The 21,487-nt window shown below is 37.5% G+C and overlaps 5 protein-coding genes and 1 non-coding gene across 9 annotated transcripts; 2 read left to right on the top strand and 4 right to left on the bottom strand.

Moving 5' to 3' along the window:
- Nucleotides 1-330: 330 nt before the first annotated feature.
- On the top strand, nt 331-3,220 carry LOC135672844 (H/ACA ribonucleoprotein complex non-core subunit NAF1-like). The gene is made up of 3 exons (XM_065181279.1): nt 331-882; nt 1,084-1,161; nt 1,815-3,220. The coding sequence occupies exons 1-3, from the start codon at nt 346-348 to the stop codon at nt 3,039-3,041; spliced, it is 1,842 nt and encodes a 613-aa protein (XP_065037351.1). The 5' UTR covers nt 331-345; the 3' UTR covers nt 3,042-3,220.
- A 1,186-nt stretch (nt 3,221-4,406) lies between these two features.
- Nucleotides 4,407-4,478, bottom strand: TRNAD-GUC (transfer RNA aspartic acid (anticodon GUC)). Its single transcript has one exon. It is a non-coding gene; the product is annotated as a tRNA-Asp (tRNA).
- A 668-nt stretch (nt 4,479-5,146) lies between these two features.
- On the bottom strand, nt 5,147-8,625 carry LOC103983674 (probable galacturonosyltransferase 10). Its single transcript, XM_009400930.3, has 2 exons — nt 8,191-8,625; nt 5,147-6,861 (listed from the first exon to the last, which is right to left on the bottom strand). Exons 1-2 carry the CDS (start codon nt 8,347-8,349, stop codon nt 5,413-5,415), a joined length of 1,608 nt encoding a protein of 535 aa, XP_009399205.2. The 5' UTR covers nt 8,350-8,625; the 3' UTR covers nt 5,147-5,412.
- A 408-nt stretch (nt 8,626-9,033) lies between these two features.
- Nucleotides 9,034-11,729, top strand: LOC135672843 (uncharacterized). Of its 3 annotated transcripts, none has more exons than XM_065181276.1 (7): nt 9,034-9,184; nt 9,298-9,362; nt 9,455-9,484; nt 9,566-9,763; nt 9,862-10,423; nt 10,500-10,696; nt 11,455-11,728. In XM_065181276.1, the coding sequence occupies exons 1-6, from the start codon at nt 9,089-9,091 to the stop codon at nt 10,680-10,682; spliced, it is 1,134 nt and encodes a 377-aa protein (XP_065037348.1). In that variant the 5' UTR covers nt 9,034-9,088; the 3' UTR covers nt 10,683-10,696; nt 11,455-11,728. The 3 variants fall into 3 exon arrangements, with proteins under 3 accessions (XP_065037348.1, XP_065037349.1, XP_065037350.1); XM_065181278.1 differs by having other exon boundaries at nt 9,035-9,184; nt 9,455-9,473; XM_065181277.1 differs by lacking the exon at nt 9,455-9,484 and having other exon boundaries at nt 11,455-11,729.
- Nucleotides 11,730-12,196: 467 nt separating this feature from the next.
- Nucleotides 12,197-14,132, bottom strand: LOC103983676 (uncharacterized). 2 transcript variants are annotated; one of them, XM_009400935.3, is made up of 3 exons: nt 13,986-14,132; nt 13,766-13,921; nt 12,197-12,575 (listed from the first exon to the last, which is right to left on the bottom strand). In XM_009400935.3, exons 1-3 carry the CDS (start codon nt 14,077-14,079, stop codon nt 12,511-12,513), a joined length of 315 nt encoding a protein of 104 aa, XP_009399210.1. In that variant the 5' UTR covers nt 14,080-14,132; the 3' UTR covers nt 12,197-12,510. The 2 variants fall into 2 exon arrangements, with proteins under 2 accessions (XP_009399210.1, XP_009399209.1); XM_009400934.3 differs by having other exon boundaries at nt 13,770-13,921.
- Nucleotides 14,133-14,665: 533 nt separating this feature from the next.
- Nucleotides 14,666-18,241, bottom strand: LOC135582059 (cytochrome b-c1 complex subunit 6-1, mitochondrial-like). The gene is made up of 5 exons (XM_065181274.1): nt 18,101-18,241; nt 17,645-17,682; nt 17,126-17,210; nt 15,048-15,137; nt 14,666-14,963 (listed from the first exon to the last, which is right to left on the bottom strand). Coding segments are annotated over exons 2-5 (210 nt in total). The 5' UTR covers nt 17,647-17,682; nt 18,101-18,241; the 3' UTR covers nt 14,666-14,930.
- Nucleotides 18,242-21,487: the final 3,246 nt, after the last annotated feature.

The following is a 21,487-nucleotide window of genomic DNA, read 5'->3' as shown; positions in this document are numbered from 1 at the left end:
AAAATTTAGTCACGCATGATATTTGGATAATATGATTAAAGAAAGTTGACTTTCAAGCAAATATCAACATTATAATGTTAGAATTTGTAGATGTAATTTTTTTTATTCTCTCTCTTAATATAAATATTTTTATTACATTATTTTTATTATTTTATTTATAAAGGATAAATGATATTCGAAAAACTATCTCCTTAAATCCATTAAAGGTTCATTAAAAATTATTATTGTCATTATTATTCCATATGATACGTAATTCAATTGGGCTAAGGCCCATTAGAGGACCTCATAAAACCATGTCCTTAAACCCTATCGAATCGAGACGGAGGCAAAACCCTAAGCTCACTGATGGAAGAACCAAGTAGTAACCCTAGCTCGCACCAAGACGGCCGCGCCTATGGCCCTCCCTCGCAATCCCTTATCGCCAATTCCTCGATGGAAGCGCTTTTCGAACCTAGTATACGTGAACCAGATGGCTCCGAGCTGAAACGCGCGAGAGGGGATGAGACCATCTCGTTTTGTCCGAGTTCGGATGCTTTCAACTCGGATAACTTCGAATTGGGTTGTACCGTAGATTGTAAGATGGAAAAAGTTAGCTTGATAGGGCGTTCTGATCATCTATTGTCCGATCCTAGTGCCCCAGTGGCGGATGGCGAGGGAGGGAGAAAGGAATTTGGGGACGGCGTTACTAACGGTGATTCTGAGAGAGAGGAATCATCGAGCGAAGAGTCCGACTCTTCTTCTTCTACCAGCAGCGAAGAGGAGGATGAGGAAGATGGTAATTCCGACGGTGACGGTGGGCAGGGGCCAGAGGAGGTCCTTGCCGGAAGCGATGATGAAGAACAGGTTGTGAGAGGCCCCATCAAGTCAAAAAACGAACTTGAGGTTGAAAATCGTATCTTACACCTCCGATATCAGTAACGATGTGATAAAGTTTGCTTGTATTTGATCTTGGATACTGTTCGTTGATCTGTGTTCTATGTGTTTTTTTTTTTTTTGTGCTTGTTTAGGGTTTTAATAATATAGGACACTTTATTATACTGTGGAATACAAGATTGAATACTTGCTGAAGAAGTTATCATGCAGGTTCTTCCTTCAGTCCCTCAAGTGGAAATCACCTTGAAGCCCCATCACCAGACAATTCCTGTGGGGATGATTTCGTCTGTGAGTTGTGTAAATCTTGTATTTCTATTATTGCTGTTCATCTGATTTTTTCCTCCCTTTCTTGTTTTATAATACCTGGTTATGTATTTTATGGATTAGATCAGTCAGGTTTTTCCTTTTATAAAAAAACCTGATAAAGTGTTTTACACGTTGGATTGGCATTTTGTTTCATAATTACAATTGTTGCTACAATGAGAAAATGAAATATTTCAGACCGAGAGAGGTATGACTTCTCGATGAAGATTTATACAGATCGTGAGACTCTGATCTCTTTGGTTGATTTAATCAAGTTCTTGATTTTTTATTATCAACAAGTCTCAGTTGATTATAGATACACTAATATATATGAACAAACTAGTTGACTTGGAAGCTACAGCATCAATAGTCACGGTGATAATATAAGGGAACATTAAAAGTTCAATTTTCAAGTCTATACTGAACCTGTTCCTCTTTTATGAGCATTAAACAATACCCTCATTATTTTATTGCATGTGTCTTGGATTGATGTTTCTAGACCAAAAGATTCACTTTCTTTTGCTTCATATATCATGTGTTGATCATGTTTTGTGCAAATCAAAGTTGATTTGAGTTCTGTATGTTCAGATTTACATGTTTTAGACCAACAGCATGTTTTTGTTAAATCTCTTCCTCAGGTTTTGGGCAATAGAGTCATTGTTGAAGGTTCAGTGAATCACAATCCTTTAAATGAGGGCTCTATTCTTTGGATAACAGAAACCAGGACACTGCTGGGGATAATAGATGAGATATTTGGGCCTGTAAAGAAACCTTACTATGTTGTCAGGTACAATTCTGAAAATGATGTTCCAACTGGGATCACTGATGGCACTGCTGTCTCGTTTGTCATTGAATTTGCGAAGTATGTCCTCGATAAGGACATCTGTAATAAAGGATATGATGCATCTGGTGAGAATGACGAGGAGATCACCAACGAGGTGGAATTTTCTGATGATGAAAAGGAAGCAGAATACAGAAGATCTATGCGGCAGGCAAAAAGAGGGCCTGATGAGAGGAAACATGTGAAACTCAAAAATGACACTCGTAAGAAAACTAATTTTAAGGGTGCCAGGGTGCAGAAGGGCATGGTTTCACCTATTCCTGATGATTTGGAAGCTTCGAAGCAACCAATCCCCGGTGTACGCAGTCCTTTTTTGGCACCTTCCAGGGTTTGTCAGTCTGATTTTGGAAAATTGTCTTATTTACAATCAGCATATACTTGTGAAAATGCTTCACCAATGTTACCTACGACTGCACAAGCAGACACCTTTGTTGTCACCAGTCCATCACATCAATTGACACGTCAGCCAAATCCTTCTCTGGGCCATGGAGTGTCATGTCTGCAGCAACCAAATGCTTTCTTGGCTTATGGGATGCCTATGCCTTTCCAGCAACAGCAAAATGCTTTTTGGCCACTTGCGACTCCAACACAGCAGCAAATGAATGCTATTGTCACACATGGAATGTCACTTCAGCAGCAGCAGGTTGCTGCTATGGCAGGATTCCAGATGAATTGCTTACCAAGCCAGCAGCTGGGAACTGGAGCTTATCTTCGCCAGAATCAAATTCAGGGCTTTGGTGATAATTCAAATAGGATGCCATCCCAACAGCAAATTTTGCCGATGTTGGGTATACCATGGATAGGAGGATCATTAAATTCTTCTAGCGGTCTCATGCCTCCTGTGCCAGTGCCACAGGCTGGTCAAGCATCTTTGGTGCATACCGAGCGAGGAGTTTCTGATCAGTTGTTCCCAGCCACTGACCAAGGTGGGATGCTGTTTAACCCCGGGAGTTTGTCCATTCGCGGAAGAATGCCTCTCCAAAGAGGAGGTCGGCATTCGTTCAGGCAATGCATGCGAAGGTGAAGAGGTTGTTTTATTTTGTTTTTGCAAGTTTTGTGTTTTCCTAGAAGGTTTTGTACTATATCAGATACATATAACACGTTACGAGAACCCTTTTTTCTTTTCCTCAGCCACCTGTAACCAGAAATGAAATCTGAACTTAGAATGCTCTCAAGTCTAAATTCAGTGAAACTTTTTGTTTACGTCTCCCCTAGTTCTCATTGCCGGGCTTCTTGATAGGCATCTTCCTTTTGTTCTTTTAGATTTAATCCATAATTGGTACGCTAGTTGCTTTATCTGTACTTGTAATGAAGATACAGCATATTTTTGCATGAATGTGACATGGTCAGATGGGAGTGGTTGATTAAGAGCCATTATTTCACCAGTATTTGTGTTCTTGGTGTTGTACTCTTTGTGATAGTTAATCGAAAGGTTATCATCTTGTTGTCCCAGAGCATGATCAGATATTTTAGAAGCTTGGGTGCCTGATTGAGGATTGACTTTGACAGGACTATGAACAGAGTTACTAGTTGCGTCATGAATCACATCTTGGTTGAAATGAATGTTGACTATGAGATCCAAATCAAGGTTTGGTATGATGGTATTTACTAGTCTGACAGTTTGGAACTTGGTATGTACGGATATCGGTAAATCAATTTGTGTTTGATAATTTTTTAAAAATTATATTTGATTTAAATGTTACAATGTAAATGCTCAAATATTGAATAGGATAGGATAGTATTAGTATTTCAGTATTTATGAGATGTTAATATAATTTTTTAAATTCTTGGAGTTACCTTATGATATTCTTTAAAATCATAAGATGTACTGAGAAATCAACATGATTTATATTTTTTATAAGTTAAAATTTTATTTATTTATTTTTAAAAAATTATTTTATTTTTATTTATATGATTATTTTATATTTATTATATATTCGGATCATATAAATTTTTTTTTTATAAATTTACATACTTTCATTCATTTATTTAATTTAAACTGAAATATTTTTATTTATTTATTTTTAAAATAAATATTAAAAAATTAGAAGGTAAATTTATGAAATAATGTTCAACAAACTTTTAAAATATGAGTTTATCAAATAATATTATTAATATATTTAAAATATAATTTTTATCTATTATTTATTAAACACTCAAACCATTGTAGATTCACTTAAACCTTTTTCTCTAAGTATACGTTAAAATATAAATATATTTTCAATATCCATGCATAAGACTGAAACAATTGATCCAAATGTTCTTATAATTAGAAGCCCATATTGCTAATCTTTCTAAATGGATGCTGGAATTTATATCCAAGACAATTTTAATTAGATTATTATTTCAGAAAGAACGATAGGCCAAATTAAAAACTTAAAATTCCTTTCGCCGTTGCCGGGGATCGAACCCGGGTCACCCGCGTGACAGGCGGGAATACTCACCACTATACTACAACGACTTTGTTGAAAGACTTTTGCAACAATTTCTACATGTGACTTGGGTCAAGTTGAATTATCATATCACTTATAATTAAAAGAATAATAAGAGTATTATGGTCACCATGAATCCATAGCTCAATTTGATGGACTATAGGCTCTGGCTAGGGGGGAGTTGGAAAGCTTCAAACTTATGCTCCTGTGATGATTCATATGTTGGAGGAGGATTAAGAACATTTGGGCCTTACTTTCTTGTTATTTTTTTACTAAGCTTTCTCATGCGTTTAGGGAAGGCAATTGGATAGACTTAGATATCTAAAAGAGTGATGGGGCTTCCTAATCATATGCTTACATCTTTTGCTACTAATCATTGAAACCTTTGCCCCTTTGTTTTCGCCACTTCCTCTTACTACTTGTTTCTCCTTCATCCACTGGACTGCAGAAGTTCCAATGTTTGCAACAATGCTGCTGAACCTGCTCAACCATTGTAAGCTTTGGCATGCTTGATAAAGGCAAGCAAGACGATAAGGGGAAACTTACAAACTTCTGATGGCATCTGGAAATCTCATGAACTTGAATCGATTTTAAGAGGAACACGCGCGATAGATTTCATAAGCATCAACACATGTTTCATTAGAAGAACATGGAAGAAATTGCAATTTTTTATCCTGATTCAATATAAATAAGATGGTTGATCTAATGTGCCTGCCACAGAGGCCTGAATAGTAACAAAAGCATGACACTGTCACAGGGCCTACACCATCAACAAAACACCACATTGCAACCACATTTGGACATAGGAATATCAAATGGAAAACTTTTAGAAAGAAACAATGTGGATCTTAAGTCGAAAATTTTCTCAAATATCTACACGTGACGGATGGCATAGACTGCTTTACACATTCTGACCATCTAATGGTTAGCACGAATGTCGCTTAACATCAACCTCACATTTCTCTATCCATGCCCGAAGCACTGTTCCAACATAGGATGCGAGTAGTCCACATACTGTTCCCATAAACCCTTGTACTTCTCCATTCCAATCTTCAACCACGGTTTCAAGTTCCCATTATAATGCAGCACTGCACCATTTTTGATCTGTGATGGGTCGACGTTAGTATATCCCAACCCTAGCACATGCCACTTGGTGTCCAAATTCTCAACCAAACCATAGAAGGCCAGTAGCCCAGGGGGCAGTGTCCCAAGCTTCCAGAGGGTGTGGTCGGCATTACGCTCCTGCCAGTAGTGATATATGCCAGTGACATTCTTCTCTCGCCACTCCCTCAAGTCCATGACATTCATTCCAAATGCCCACCCACATGCATCAGGATCAAAATGAGCACGGATCAGCGGATGGGAGTAGTTAAGATATTTATGGAACCTGTGGAAGGTCTCCATGCAAGTCTCGACAGCACCCATCACATTTCCATTAAGGTTAATTGTGAACAGTTCTGATATGTCCTTCTGAACTACTACATCATCATCGAGAAATACTACCTTTTGCAGTGCTGGATAGACTTCTGGGATGTAAAATCTTAGGTGGTTAAGCATTGATAAGTACTTTGGGTTCCTGAACTTGATTGGTGTTCGGTTATCACCACTTCCAGAAAAGTAGTAGTTCTGTGTTTCAGAGTTCTGGAGCTGTTTTAGAACTGGTACGTACGAGGCATTGAGCCAGGTAAAATCCTCCACCTTTTGGACCTCGATGGTTGCACCTCGGAAACTGTTCATGGAGAACCAGGCCCTCATTGATGCATGGTTCACCTCATCCGTGACCAGGTGGAATACAATCATATCTGGATGCCTTGAGTTCATGGTAGTGGAGTTAACCACGACTGACGCAGCAAGGATGTTGTCGGAGAAGACACAGTAATGATAGAGACTATTATCTGTGAGCTTCTTCGACACGTGCTTCCCTTCCGAGAGCTCTCTCTGAACATTTGGGTTCCTAAGCCATTCCATGGTTAGCCTGATACCAAGACAATAAAGGCCTTTTGGGAGTTCTTCAGCAGCTATCTGCCCATACTTGGTGCTCTTGTCAGTCTCGGATTTCATCTTATCATTCAAAGATCTGAATTGACCTTTCATCTTCATAATCATGGTTGCACTATCATATTGAAGTTCCTGGGCTTGGTAGATCAGGAAAGCCATATCACGAATTGCTGCTTCCATTTCTATGCTGGTTAATTGCGTTCCCCTTGTTGCAGCACTGGACAGAACAGCTTGACATTTCTGAATTTGGGAAGAAAGCTCCGTTGCAAACTGGACATTGTTATCGTCCTTGGAGATGACAACCAAAGCCTTCGCAATAGATATTTGGTCTACTATTTGCCTTGTGAACGAATAAGGACTCAGCATTTCATCTGTAATGTTAAGATCTTCAATAACGCTAGAATGGTCAAGTTTCTGCAGGAAAAAAATATTAAGGTTTTAAAGGTTAGACTGATTGACACACACCCACCAGCTTCTGTATTTAAATAATGACATATCTGTTTCAATTGAATATGGCATTAGTCATGAAGAAATCTATTGTTAGTTTTCGATTGAGTTTGACTTTAACTTTGAAAAGTCCAAGGATCACAAAATGGTCAGAAAGCAAAAGTTCTACAACCGGTGGTGGTGGTCATGGTGAAAGCAGCAATTATGGAAGACATAGAGGAGGATGTGAAGGAGGGGTGGTAGCCTTCATGGAAGTGGAGGTGGGAGGTCATAAAGGAGGAAGCTGGAAGGTAGTGGAAGCCATGGTAGTCAACCGGAGAATAAAGGAAGAAGCATACTGGTAGAGAACAGACAAAGCATTGAAGCTCCAACCATTTTGCCCATGTCCTAAGCATTGAAGAGTCAAGGCCATGTGTGGTAATGGGGGTATTCGTTGGACTGCTATGGCAAAAGGAACTGGACCAGTCCACGATCATTTATGGGTGTGTTAATCCTACTCTCACACCTCTTCACTACCAAATATCTAGCTTCATGGTGGGCGTTACATGGGAAGGATTCAAGGCGCTTACAAGATTATGGAGTACAAAAAAAAAGGGGGGGTTTCTAGAGAACAGCTTCCAGCAGAAGTTTTACGCCATCATAAATGGTAATGGAGAAGAAGATCCAACCTTGTCGCATCGGTGTGCAAACAGAACAAGCATGAGGTGATGATAGATGCTGTTGGGGCAAAGCATGGCCAATCATGGCACTGCAATTGTGCAAGGATCCAATAAGGTGGGCAAGCATCCATGGCTTAAGGAGTGAACGCTTAATCTATGAGTCTTTAGTCCTAATCTTCAGCAAAGTATGTGGCAATGTGGTCCTTACCAACCATTAGGAATCTAGAGATAGGAACATACACTTAGCCGATCATCCACCAATGATCACATCACAAAAAAAACTTTTTGACCAACTTTATCAAGATCTTGATCATAGAGACTCCCGAAAAACAAATTAAAAGACATTCTGGAAACCCACCTTTGACATTTTTAGAAGGAACCAAATTTAGAACTTAACTATAGCAGAAAGGACAGATCTAATCGCTGATTCCAAGCAAACACCTCCATTCTACCTGTCCGCGTACCAAGACTTAACCTTTGAGGCGTCAACACAGGAAGAGTTCAAAACAGACAAAAGATCGCAGAATTCCTCCCCAAACTCATCACGTCAATCAGGTGAAAACGATCCACAAAAGCACAAAGAAGGAATTTTTACGGCGGCTAAAGAGTCGTCAAAGATCATGGGCCGAGATGTCACCTGGCGGATCGACGGCGGCACGGATCTCGGCAGCTTCTCGCGACTGAGCACCACAAGCACCAGGAGCACCCCGAGGCCGCCGGTCACCAGCCATACCCGCACGCTCGACAGCCATCGCCGCCTCGCCGGCCTCCGGAGATCGAACGGCCTCCGCCTCATCCCTCCTCAGAGCCGGCGCCGACACCACCGCCACCACTGCCACCACAGCGCATCTCCGGAGCTCCGGAGGAGGGGCGCTTTTCGGTCGAGATCAGCGGATAGGAATCTTCGTTTCCCGGCTGCTGCTGCTGCTGACACGGCGTTGTTAAGAAGCCGAGGAGACAGCGAGCTGCGGATCACGAACGCTGTCACTTCCGTTTCCATTCCGCGGTCCGGCCGTTTACGTTTTGTTCGGTTCTGGTTCCAATTTCTCGTCGTAGGGATTTGGAATTTGGCTAAACAGATTTGACCCAAATCCATCAATCCAGTCGATTGGGTCCGGTTTAAGACGTGACAATGCAGTCATGCAATTATATGCTAATCCTAATTGACAATAATTAATAATAATGTGTAAGATAACATCTTAATAGTTAAAGGAACTACTTATATTATTAACATCTGTAGAAACAAAGGACATGATATATAGATATCCATGTATGGACTGATGTCAGCCCTTGGATGTCTTCATGAATGATATATAGATATCCATGTATGGACTGATGTCAGCCCTTGGATGTCTTCATGTATGATATATAGATATCCATGTATGGACTTGTTGTCAGAGCCCGTTAACTCAATATCCTCAGCACCCACTCACGCGATCTGCACGTGCCGAGCGTTCGTCTTTTTGAACTCTGGTCACTTAGAAATTCCAACGGTTAGTATTCCGTCAGAGAGAGAGAGAGCGAGCGAGACACAGATGGGTTTGAAGAAGGAAAAGGGCAAATCCTCTGAGGTCAATCGCAAGGTGATCCAAGGAAAAGGCTTCGCCAGCAACGATCACTGGGCTTTTCTGGTACGAATCTTCGTTCTGCCCTCAAATCTCCTGCTCTATCGCGGAATCATTCTGATCGGGTGTCAATCGATCGGGTTTCATATCGGGAAATAACGGTTGATTTCTCCTTCCAGGAAGAAATTGAAGCCCCGATGTGGGCAGATCTTACTATGGAAGCTCGATCCATTGGCAAAGACATGTGAGCATTAGGAATGTAATGGTTTGTCCACTAGTTTCACTCTTACATACATTTGTTTGTACGAGTAATGCTTCCTGTTATTGTGTTGGCAGTGATGATGCTTGGTTTCGGGTATCACATCCGTAAGCTTCCATAATGATATAAGGTTATGCCCTGGCATTCTCATCTGTTAATCTATTAAGTAACCAATGTATTCATTTCAGGATCCATCAAATGTCGTCCCGACAACTCAAGAAATTGTTTCAGAGCATTGGCAAAGTTGAAGATAGCTCACACACTTCGCAGTGCCACTCTCCAAAAGTTCCCGAGTCTGTCTCAAGATCTAGAGGCAAGCATTACAAATGCAGGAAGTGGTTAGGAAATGCTCATGGTTCTTTGGCTGCAAGGCAACATCCGGTTAGGTATTGTTGCACCTTCACACATTGACATTAAAGAAAACGTGTTTCTGAATAGTCCATTGGCTTTCTTCTCTATTTGATGATCAATGAATATATTTCAGGGAATTGGGTGGGAAAAACTTGGATGCAGTGACGAATAAGGCTACTTCCCGGAACAGCTCAATGAGCACAGTCACAATGAGTTCATCTTCCAGAAAACCATTAACGGGCTCAGCGGATGATAACCAGAACTCCGTTGTTGAGTCCAATGCTGCAGCTGAAAGAAGCTCATCAAGCAGTGTTGTTTCTAAGTGCCAAAAGTTAAGACCAAAGTCGACCTTTGGAGGTCCTAGAAACACTAAGATTGGAACTTCTAATGTGGCCGGCAAAACTTCTAGCAGCAGGAATACAAGATACTCCACAAGAGAGATAACAAAGAGTGAAAATCTCTTGCAGAATCGCAATTCTTCTGCAGGTAAATCTAGTGTAGGTTCCTCTTACTCCCATGGAAACATTCTCAACAATGTCAACACTACTACAATGCCAAAAAATGGAAGGACCAAGAAAGTGTTAGGTACTGCAGTAAAAGTGCAAGAAATGCAAATTAAGGCCAGAACTCAATGTTTGCAGCATCAAAATAGAGCAAGTGGTGCTAAATTTGTCAGCCAAGAAACGAAATCCAAGGTTAGAAAATATTATATGCCCTTTTGTCATTCGTTTTTGCTTGTGTGTGGTCACACATCCTTGTATCCCTTTGCAGGTTTTAAATCCAACCTCAACCAGGAAAACTTTAAGTCAGGTTAATGGACCAAGACCACAAAAAAAAGGACTTGCAACAAAGCCGAGACCAATTGCTGGTGCTGTGAAAAAGGATCTCATCTCTGTTTGGAACAAAGAGAATACTATTGACGGGAAGATACAGCATCCCAGATATGGAAAGTGAAACTCACATTACAAGTATAAAAATTTTCTCAGTTCTTTGCTTCAATTACCTGAATTTTGAAAACTATGACCCTGCATATTTTTTCAGTATCTTCATTTTTTGCATGAAACATAAATCCAGTTGAGATCTCAGTTGCAATCAGCCAAAGTTTCCTTCTTCCATGATTGTAAGCATTACACGATGAATGAAAAAAGTAATCCAGTTTAAAACACTACTTTTGAAAATTGCCAAATGAATTTATTATTTTTGTGTCTGGCTTATTCCATTATTATGTTAGAAATCCTTCATTCTGAGGAGCCATGGTAGTAAAGGATCAACTTGTGGCACCACAAAGACAACAATATAGTGTGAAGTGAACTAAAAGTTACAGATTTTCTTCTTTTTTTTTTTTCAATTTTATAGAATTTTATGTGGTTTGGTTTACATGTACATAGGTGCCCTTCTTGTTATCCTTACTTGTGTCCTCCGAGTGTTGTAGCTAAGTAGATTAAAACTGCATACACAATAAATATCTCCCCCATTACATATGTGTGCTAAATTCATATTTGCATGTGCTGAAGTTATCTTAGCTATACGTAACCAATTGAGCTAGTTGACCTGTGCCCATGTTTTGATTCACTCGTTATATGTTTTCTCTGAATATGAAAGAATGGACATAGGTTTTTTGTCATTAATTATTAGGCATCTCTCAGAAAATGAATCAAAAAGTTTTTTTTTTCTTTTGCTATCATTCTCTATAATTGCAGTTTTACTTATTAATTCTTTTTTACAGGAAAAACCCTGGAAGATAGCAAGAGAAACTTGACAGCTGAACTTTCTGTTGCTTCACATGTATAGAGATGATTCCCTTTTTTTATCTCTGATTCCCTCTGAAAACAATAGTTTTCTAAATCTGAGGAAAACATATAGAAGTTTTTGTTCAGTAATCAAAATTTTACACTTGTCGGTTTTTTCTGGTTAATCTCATTTGTGATTGTGCATTTTTCTAAATGGTAAAAACAGATACTAATCAATATGATTCTCCATGAAAGAGGTCAAGTTTGTTTGTACTGGATGAGTCGTATATCAAATCGTAAATATGATTTGAACAGATTATGATTTCCTGCCTTCTTGCAGTTTTGTGCTAAAGCTTTCTTGAGCTCTGTTAAATCTTCTTCACTTTCTCCGAATGATTCAGGAACGCTAATCCAAGTCTAATGCCCCATCTTATCACAAGTTTGAGAATTCATAGTGAGACAGAAAAACATGTCAAAAGTTCTCTCTAATATTTAAGTTAATGAAATAATTAAAAGATTCAAGAAGAAAAATATATGTTGCAAATCAAATAGAGTTATCCCATGAGAATGGATACGTCATTACTCGATCGATCGTGGGAATGTTTGTCGAAGTTACTTATGACATCCCTCGCATAACTTGACTATTCAACTATTTATTGAAATAACACCTTTCAGTGGTCTTAATTCTTAATTCTTGGATTGCATATGTTTTATGATGGCAGTGGGAGGGGCAAAATGTTTCAATCTGAAGTCTCCAAAAGCTCTACTCTTCGGATTGACACATTTACATAAACATCACATCTTTTAGTACTACAACTCCATGCTTCATTTGCCAACCAACAAGAATAAGATATGCTGATAACCCCATCTTCTATATGATAATTTCATTCAACAAAAAACCTTGATCTTTTCTAAAGATCTGCATAGCACAATTGAAATGATGTGCTGCTCAAAACTGGGAGTCAGAATCATCCCACTGGATCACTGCAGACCCCAAATCCTGCTCTCTCTTGAGCTTGTCTTTTAGGAACCAATCACAAAGCCGACCTGCATTAAGCTCCTCGATAGGAACTCCTTCCTGCTCTGATATCACTCTCAGCAGATTCAGTGATGATATCTGACAAAAAAATGATGGATGAATTATGAATCAAATATGAGTATATCACTCTGCTGAGGCTTTCAAACCAGATGCACTTGCAGAGACATGGGAGAATTGCTAGTTTATTATGCTCTTATTATTCTTTTTTCTCAAGTTGCAGCATCAAACTATGCTTTTATTCCTCCAACAAATATACAATAAATAGTGAAATTAACAAGTCAAATTGAGGCATCAGATCAAACAGTTCTTAAGAAGTATGCTTTTGTTTTGAAAATTTTCAGCGTACCCTCATAATTTGGCTCGATGAGATATCAATCTATTATCATGATGAGTCTAAACCACTGATCCAAATAATAGTAAATCTACTTTTAACCTATAAACTACTAGTAGTGCTACTCTCGTCTTATCAACCATGGCTCGACATCATGACGTGCATTCAGTCTCATCCACGAGGTCTGATGGCTCGATATTTTTTCCAAAAAAGCAGAAAGCTTTAATTACTGAGGATAAAATCTACAAAATGACCTGTGAAGGTCATCAGCCAAAATGGAGAGTAAATCTGAAGGAAAGTCTTCCTTCCAAAAGACCAAAGACTGTGTCTGGCAGGCCAATGGGTTGCTCTATTGAATTCTCTGAAGCAGTGAGTGCAATCAAAAAAAGAAACTCGAGGACTTGGGAGCGCATATCTGTCAAGTGGGACATTCACTATTGCATTCTCTAATGGCTCGACATTGGGACATATAGTTTCACTATGTTTTTGATGTATAATGCTTAAACTCAAGTTAATAGTACCAAATCCATTTTGATCCTACAAATAAAAACTCAATTGGCCTCCACTTTAGATTAAACTCGGATAACCCAATTATGTCCTAAAAGCAACAGAAATCCGACATTCTGATGGCTTAAAGCTCATAAAGAATAAGAATTAAAGGGGCAGATTTATAGCTCTCTGTCCTTGAATTACTTGTTCTTCTATGTAAGACTTTCTTTGAGCAAATTGAGATATGAAATTGGGTGTTGGCTCAAAAGACACCACAATCAATACTCTATGATAATAATTCCATTTGCTCAAATTTATCCTAGGCTATCTATAGCACTAAACACAATGCATATATACACACACAGTAGTTTAATGTAACCAATCCATCACAGTTTAATTGATGAGTTTGCAAAGAGTAACAAATGAGGAGAGTTGAGGCATATTGTACCCACTGTTAATCTGCAGAGGAAGCGCTCGTGAGTGTTGAGCCCGGACATCTCAACCAGCCCGGCTTCCTCTAGGCTGAGAAAGCTTCTCCTCTGGCTCTTTTGCTCCTCTTCTTGGCAGGCCTTCACCACCAGCCTCCCTCTCCTCAGCGCCTTCGCTGCAAGCAAAATCTCTCACTCACAAGGATTTGGAGCAAACATGCAGAGGCGAAGAGGCGATACCTTGATGGGAGACCGTTCTTGGTCTAACGAGTGTTGGGGATCTGAGGAGAAGAGCCATTTGGTGGCAAAGCTTGAATGGTCCGAGCCCCGCCATGGCTGAGAATGTTGTCTGGATGAGTGGTTGGATGTGTATATGGAGAGGTCTGAAACGGATAGGGTGGAGGTGAAGCAGTGGCCATATGTTGGGGTGTGGTTACAAGGGCAAGGTTCAGGCTTTACTGACGAGCCATTGGCCTCTAAGTGGGCCACGATGTGGACCAGGTGTACTCGGAGTCACTGATATCCAATCATTGAGTCCAATTTTGGAGTCACAGTAGTTACAGGATACAACCAGCTCTGAACCATGGTTCACTTCCCATCACCGAAACCGGTCCGACGGTTCAATCGGATCTTAACGATTCGATTATAATTCTTGATTTTTAAAATCAAAATCAGTATTTCTTGAACACATATATATATATATATATATATATAAACACATTAGTGTGGATATTTTCACCCTCCTGGAATTTGTTTAAATGCTGATGGGGGGTAAAAATGTCTGCACAACGTTTCCAGTAAAATATTGCATGATTCTCCCACATAATGTGATAAGAGCAACACAACCATCTAAACGTAATAGAGTTATAATTCCTTTAGCACAAGTTTCGATGACAAACATCAAAAGTTCAAATTCAAACTTCTTCAAAAGTTGGCCAAAGGACCAAAGTTTCACTCAACTTCGAAATATTGGGAACCAAACAAATGTCAAAGTTGATATTACAGATAAAAATAAATGATGAAATAAGTCTGCTCTTAGTGCTGATCACAGGAACACCATAGCAGTTGTTTCAAGAGAACTGTTCCTTATTACTTCCTTGCAAAGGTTTCCACAACCACTAATCCTGCCATTATAAATTAAAACCGCAACTGACTGAAAATTTGTGAACAATAGATTTTTCCCGATCACTTCAGTTTGACAAAAAGCTTCAGTGCAACCTGTGGATGGAAAAAGATATTTTAGCTGACTCACATTTCTTACTCTGTTCCAGAAGAAGGATGCAGAAAAGCACGAATACTTACACAGTCGTCAACACATTTCCAGTAATCAAAATATTGCCCAGTGCAATGCTTATGCCCGGTCTCATCTCCTTTGATTCTCTCAACGCATGCCTGCATGAATTTAAACATGCACATTGCAATCTGAAGTAGGATGATGCACAATGCCAAATAGTTCCTTAACAAATAATCACACGAGGGAAATAATCGATAAAGCACATAGTACCAGTGTGACAATAAATTGCAGCAATAACAGATTCGGTAGATGTTCTTTATCAACTGTTAAAACTTAACAGTGGAGAATGAGATTCAAAAAGTCAAAGAGTACATATAAATAAAATAAAATAAAAGAATGTGGAAACTCCAAAAGTAACTTGGCCAGAAGGCCCAGAACTATGATGCTCACTACAAAAGCAAAACCATTAAACTGCATAGATGAAATTGTCCCCTTTCCAGTTCATTTCAAGCAACAATAGTCGATTATGAGTAGAAGAAAATAAAACTTCCAGCCTTTCCCATTGGAAACAAGTTCTAGAAAACTACCTAATCCATGAACAAGTAAAAAGTATCTGATTAGCAGATATTCATGGAGAGCTATGGTTCAAATCCAAGTTCTTTCCTTTCCCGCCTAGCTCCTGAACACAACGGTTCCATGGCAGATGGAAGAGAAGAGAATACGGTTGGTTTCCCCACAGCTTCCCCAGATGGATAGCAAGTGGTTGATATTATACCTCCAGTACTAGAACTGAATGTATCAGAGGGTGGGGTGAATCCATCAAGCTTGATCAACCATTAACAAGCAATCCCAATGTTAATAGCTGGAGACTGGGAATTTATACAAAATTTAAAGAGTGCACCAAAGGACGTTTAAGAGTTCTAAGGTAAAAGAAATCATTGCAAATTTCATAATAATACAGAACCAGCAAATCCAAATTTAAAGAAGGCATTAATTTAATTAATTCAACCAACTAGCATCCATAAACATATTAAACAGTATATCCAATGTTAACGTCAACCTGTGTCCTATCACCGATCTTATACCAAACTTCAAAAGATAAAACGTGCATACTACCTTTACTAATATAGAAAGATGATGGTTGCGCCATGGTTCGTCTTACCGATCTATACCAGTGTACCGACCAGCTATCAATACAATACATACCAAACCATTCCGACGTGCCGACACATGGTACAATGGGACATAGTGACAAACCGATATATATTGCACCCGTACTAGTTGGTACATACCACACATACTGAGCGATATGCCACGGTACGACGAACCTTGGGTTGCGCCACCTTTTTATAATCTCAACACAGGAACCATTCTACAATGCCATCTATTTCTCCGAGAATAATTGTGAATACTAAATCTACTATCAGAACAAAAGAAGATGGCAGCATCAGCTCAGAAACAATAACTTATATCAAGTTTTGTCTCTGCAAATAGTTTACTGGTTTTCCTGGAATGTAATTTATTATAAACGTGAATTGAGGATTGCTAAAATCTTTTCCACCCCTAATGAGTAACCCATTAGTATTTGTTATTAAGTAATTCCTCTTAAACAACAAACTAAAAGTAATATGTTCTCAAAGAATATCCTACGGTATCCATGTTCCTTCTCAGAGAATAAAATGCAAAAACTACCCAAATAAGATGACTGCACTAACTTGGAAACAATAACTTATATCAGATTTTGCCTCTCAAAATAGACAACTGGTTCCTGGGTGGAATTTATTTAACAATTTCAAACACAATTGGGTAACCAATTAGTATATTCACTACTCCCACTTAAACAACAAATTGAGGATTTAAAACAGAATATCCAAAAGTGCATATATTTGGAGTGGCAAAAGTTTCACTAACTTTGTAGAGTGACAGGTTTTCTCATACTCTATGAAAATACAATGGCGCAGAAGAGATAGTGTGTGAGATTGATGATAACGTAGAACGGTTTTAGTGGTGAGATCATGAAAAAAAACGTAAAAGGATAAAGTATTATATATCACAGAAGCACCATATCAAATAATTATAAAATCCATCCTCTATCGAAATCAACAAGCTCTATGGAAATGAGGCATGTCTATGCAATTTCAAGTACCTGATATGCACGTAAAGGCCGAACACATTTTGGTTTGCAAGTTTCCTCAAGGTACTGCTTTGGATCGACTGGTTCCTCGTCCGCCCTAAAATTGAAGCAAACAACATTTATGATATCTGTTGCTCAACAAAAATACCTTCTTGATTGAAAATGACTGTTTATTCAATAAGCAAATAAAGTGATCAACTGGTTACTAAGTGGAAGAAGAAATTGCAGTGCAGCACCAGGAGACTCATTGAATTATCAATATTTGGGTAATAGCTAAAGGCTTGAATATATTTTTCCTATATATTACTAGCCATCAAATACCATTAAATGCAATTTGGACTAGAATAACACATTGCATTGCTTGTGCTTTTTAACACCCTCTGACATTTGTAACTTCTGTTAATTGTATAGAGTGGCATAAACATAGATAACCCTAAGTGACAAATAAACTGAGAGATACCTTCCGCAAAGAAAATTAGTGACAACATTATGATTATCAATAGAAAAGTATCAGATAAAGGCAGCACTCACATTATAGTTCGCAAAAGCTGATGTATCGGATGCGGCACCTACAACAAGAAAAAGATAAATTTGTGTTAGGATATTAAGACCAATAGATTATCTTCCAGAAGTAGTAAACAGTTCGAAACGAGTTGGAACCGAAATGCAAACCCTCTAGATCCTGAAAAAGTCTTGTTTTTCCATGGTCGTAGAACAACCAACAGCATGACAAACGATTAAAAGCTCACAACCCGCAAAATTACAGTCCGCATAACCAAATACAACAAGAAATTGTGAAAGATCTAAGCTTTACGCTTGTATCGAATCGAAAGAAGGATCATAAAGGTTCATGAGGCTCAATAGCACTTCAATTTGTCAAAAATGGAAGGCAAGCAACTCCAAGATCGGAGAACAGAAAACCCTAGAAAATTAGTCCACGGATCTCCAAGAGAAACACTTAAAGACTTTACAATCAAATAGATCTACCAGACAATTGCCAACTATTTGGAAAACAAATAGGTCGCCCTGCTTGAACCGAGCAGGGTAGAGCAGCCGCCGTAGCCGAACAGGAGATCGGGGAAGAAGAATCGAAACTTTGGGGGAAGAAGACGCGTTTTATAGTTCCCCGAAACGACGAATATATATATATATATATATATATATATATATACATATAAAAGGGATAAAGACATCTTTTAATTTTCGGGTGAATTTTCGGAAAACATATCTGATTTTGATAAATTTTCAGAAATCGTCCTAATTTTGAGAAATTTGCACGAACAATATTAAAAAACTTTTTTACCTCTACCTCTAGCAAGCTTGTCGTGACCTTCGTCGTCGTTGTCATTGTATGATTACATTCCACCAATCGCATCACCTTCCCTTGGCCTAACCTTATCCGTCGCTTGTAATCCTCACGCGAGGAGGGGATGTGAGAATTGTCGTAGTTAGGGCAAGGCCTCCGTGACTAGTCGTGCCTATGTCATAAGGGACGGGTGATGATCGATAAGGATAGAATGGTCATTTTGAAAAAAAAGCTTTATAATAATTTCTCAAAGTTTGGATGTTATTTAAGAAATTCTAAGCTTTTTTAAGAATTTACCCTTAAACTTATATATATATATATATATATATATATATATATATATAAAATCTTTTTTTGATTTTTTTATAGAAGATATCCTTATTCTTTTCTTAAAATGATATCTTATATTTCTTATAATATCATAAATGTCTCTCATCATTGTATTATCACGAATGCTCATCTTATGCCTACAATACTTTATCTTGTTTTGTATATTTTATTTGAAAATGATAAGCAATAGTAGTTTATAAAACAATGCAGTAATCGATCGTAGACTAAGCAAAACTACATCAAAATAGTTTAATTTTCATATGTCATAATCTATTTTTTACAAGCAACATACAGTTTAAAACATCAATCATCTTAACACCCTGGAGATACTTTGGCAGTATAAGGCTTGATAGGAGTTTGGGATAGTGTTGGGTATTCTAAAGTCCTTATTTTCCTTTTTCCTCTCTTCTCTCTTATAACTATTAAATTGCTTGCATGTTACCTTCTTTTATAAGATATCGAAACTTGTTAATTACTCATTTTCTTAAGTTAATCAACTTTCTTTTGCATGTTTTTTAGATTCTATATGAGGTTGTTTCTAAGTTGACCCTTTGTGGATAAATAATGCAAGAGTGTATCACAGCTAATGTAATTTTAGTTAAGTTTATGATATTGGATATCATAGTGCACAAGTTATTTAAGCAAATAATAAAGATCCATAGTCTTGCTATGGCGAAGCAAGTAAGATCATTGCCCTAAGTATTCATAGGTGGGGTGCAAATACAAACTCACTCTTGAGTTATTGGAGCCGCTTAAGAGGAGCGCAACAACTAAAATAGCAAGCGAGAAGTTGATGATTCTTTCTAGGTGGAGGAAGCACAATCTAGGATGTTGATAGGCAGAAATAAAAGAACAACAAGAAGATGCTTACAATAGTTAAAACTCATATCGATGTTCTTGAAGTGAGCTTAGAGAAACTATACAAAAGCCAATAAATACTCCATAAATTAGAGAACTTGTAAGAGAAGGCAAAATCTTATATCAATATTGTGGACTTCAAATGCAACACTTATGTTTCATTATCACAAAACCTAAAAGCACCCGAGCCACATTGCTACGACGGTGCCTGTGATACAAAGAAATTTAAGAACTTTTTACTCGACATAGAACAATATGAGGCTTGATTATGAAAAAAACAAAATAAGGGGTCAAAGTTTGAAAGGCAAAGCCTCGAAGATTAGCAATGGACAATGATGTCACCCTTAATTCAAGTAGTTCAGAATCTAATAATAACGATGAAGAGTCATTAGGATATCATATTGGAACAATATGTTTGTTAAATGTATTACATGATCAAGTGAGGGAACAATCGAAAGTAAGATAATATAAAGTTGATGTATGTACATCAAACTCGATGACCCAATAACTTATGTAATAATATTTTATTTTTAAACATCCACATCTACTTTAATTAGATTTAAAATAATTTTAAATATAAAATAGATATTTAAGATAAATTTAGATATTTAAGGTTCAAATATAGGTCGGAAACCAAGTTATTATTATTAATTCTTTAGATGAATTCTAAAAAAAAAAGCTTTTCTCTTTGAATTTTTCGTGGGAAGTATACCCATTTTTAGAATTTTCAAACAACATCCTTCCCCCCCCTCCACCCGCCCCCCCTTTTTTTTTTCTTCTATGGATAGATCCAGTTATAGTATTTTTTTTACATTATTATTGCATTTTCAAGAAATAGCACTATAATGCAGTACAATACTATACTATAGTGTTTTTGTACAAATTTTGTAAAAACATTATATTTATAGTGTTTATACATCGCGTTGCAATAGTCTCAATAATATTAGGAAAATGCTATATAAAAGTAAAAAAAAAAAAATACCATAATATATTTATTTTCAATAATACTAGACAAACATCATAACATAATGTTTTTATATTATGTTATAGTTTTTTTTTGGCTATTGTTGAAAACAATATAACATAGTGTAAAAATACTGTAACGGGACCGGTTCACCCTGTCCATAGGAAAAGAAAAGAAAGGAAAAAAAATATTGGTGACTATGAGTATTATAGGTATTAGACAAAAATAGATGCAGTTAGGGAATTATGAAAAAAACAAAAACAAAAACAAAAAAAGAGAAGCTTTGTTTGGAAATTCACCCTAATTCTTTCTCCTCATTTTTTTTTTTCCAATAAATGATTAGCTATAAAATATTTCTTTTAGTAAATATACTTATTTTTATTTTAAAGATTAGCATTATATGTATGATATCCCGACCTAAGTTATATTTATGAGAATGATATCCTTATCTTTGTTTTATTTTAATAAATACCTAATTATTTATGAGTATGATATCTCGATCTAAGTGATATTATCCAAATGTTATTCTCTACCGAGTTATACCTAATTATTTATGAAAAAAATTGTAAAATAGAAATTCACATCTACCAATATATATAAATATTATATTCATATTTTATTTGATGTGAGTTAATTTGTATCGAGACATGATAATAAATGAGAAGTCACATGCCTGCAATTATTTTCCGAGCCAATTTGTACGAGGATATGATAATAAATGAGAGGTTTGGTGCAGTCACATGCTTTTCCGAGTTACTTTGTATCGGGATGTGATAATAAATGTGAAGTTTAGCGTAGTCAGGCACGTGCCTGCAATCCTTTACAAAGGCTGTCAGCTGGAACTTTCTAGAGACATACATGTCTTTCTGTGGGACATCTTCTCTCAGGTATCTCTACTCACGGGTACTAAGTAATT

The sequence above is a fragment of the Musa acuminata genome, chromosome BXJ1-5 (genome assembly GCF_036884655.1).
Source record: "Musa acuminata AAA Group cultivar baxijiao chromosome BXJ1-5, Cavendish_Baxijiao_AAA, whole genome shotgun sequence".
Lineage (NCBI taxonomy): Eukaryota > Viridiplantae > Streptophyta > Magnoliopsida > Zingiberales > Musaceae > Musa > Musa acuminata.
The sequence above is the reverse complement of the archived record's forward strand: the minus strand, read 5'-3'. Positions and strand labels throughout refer to the sequence as shown.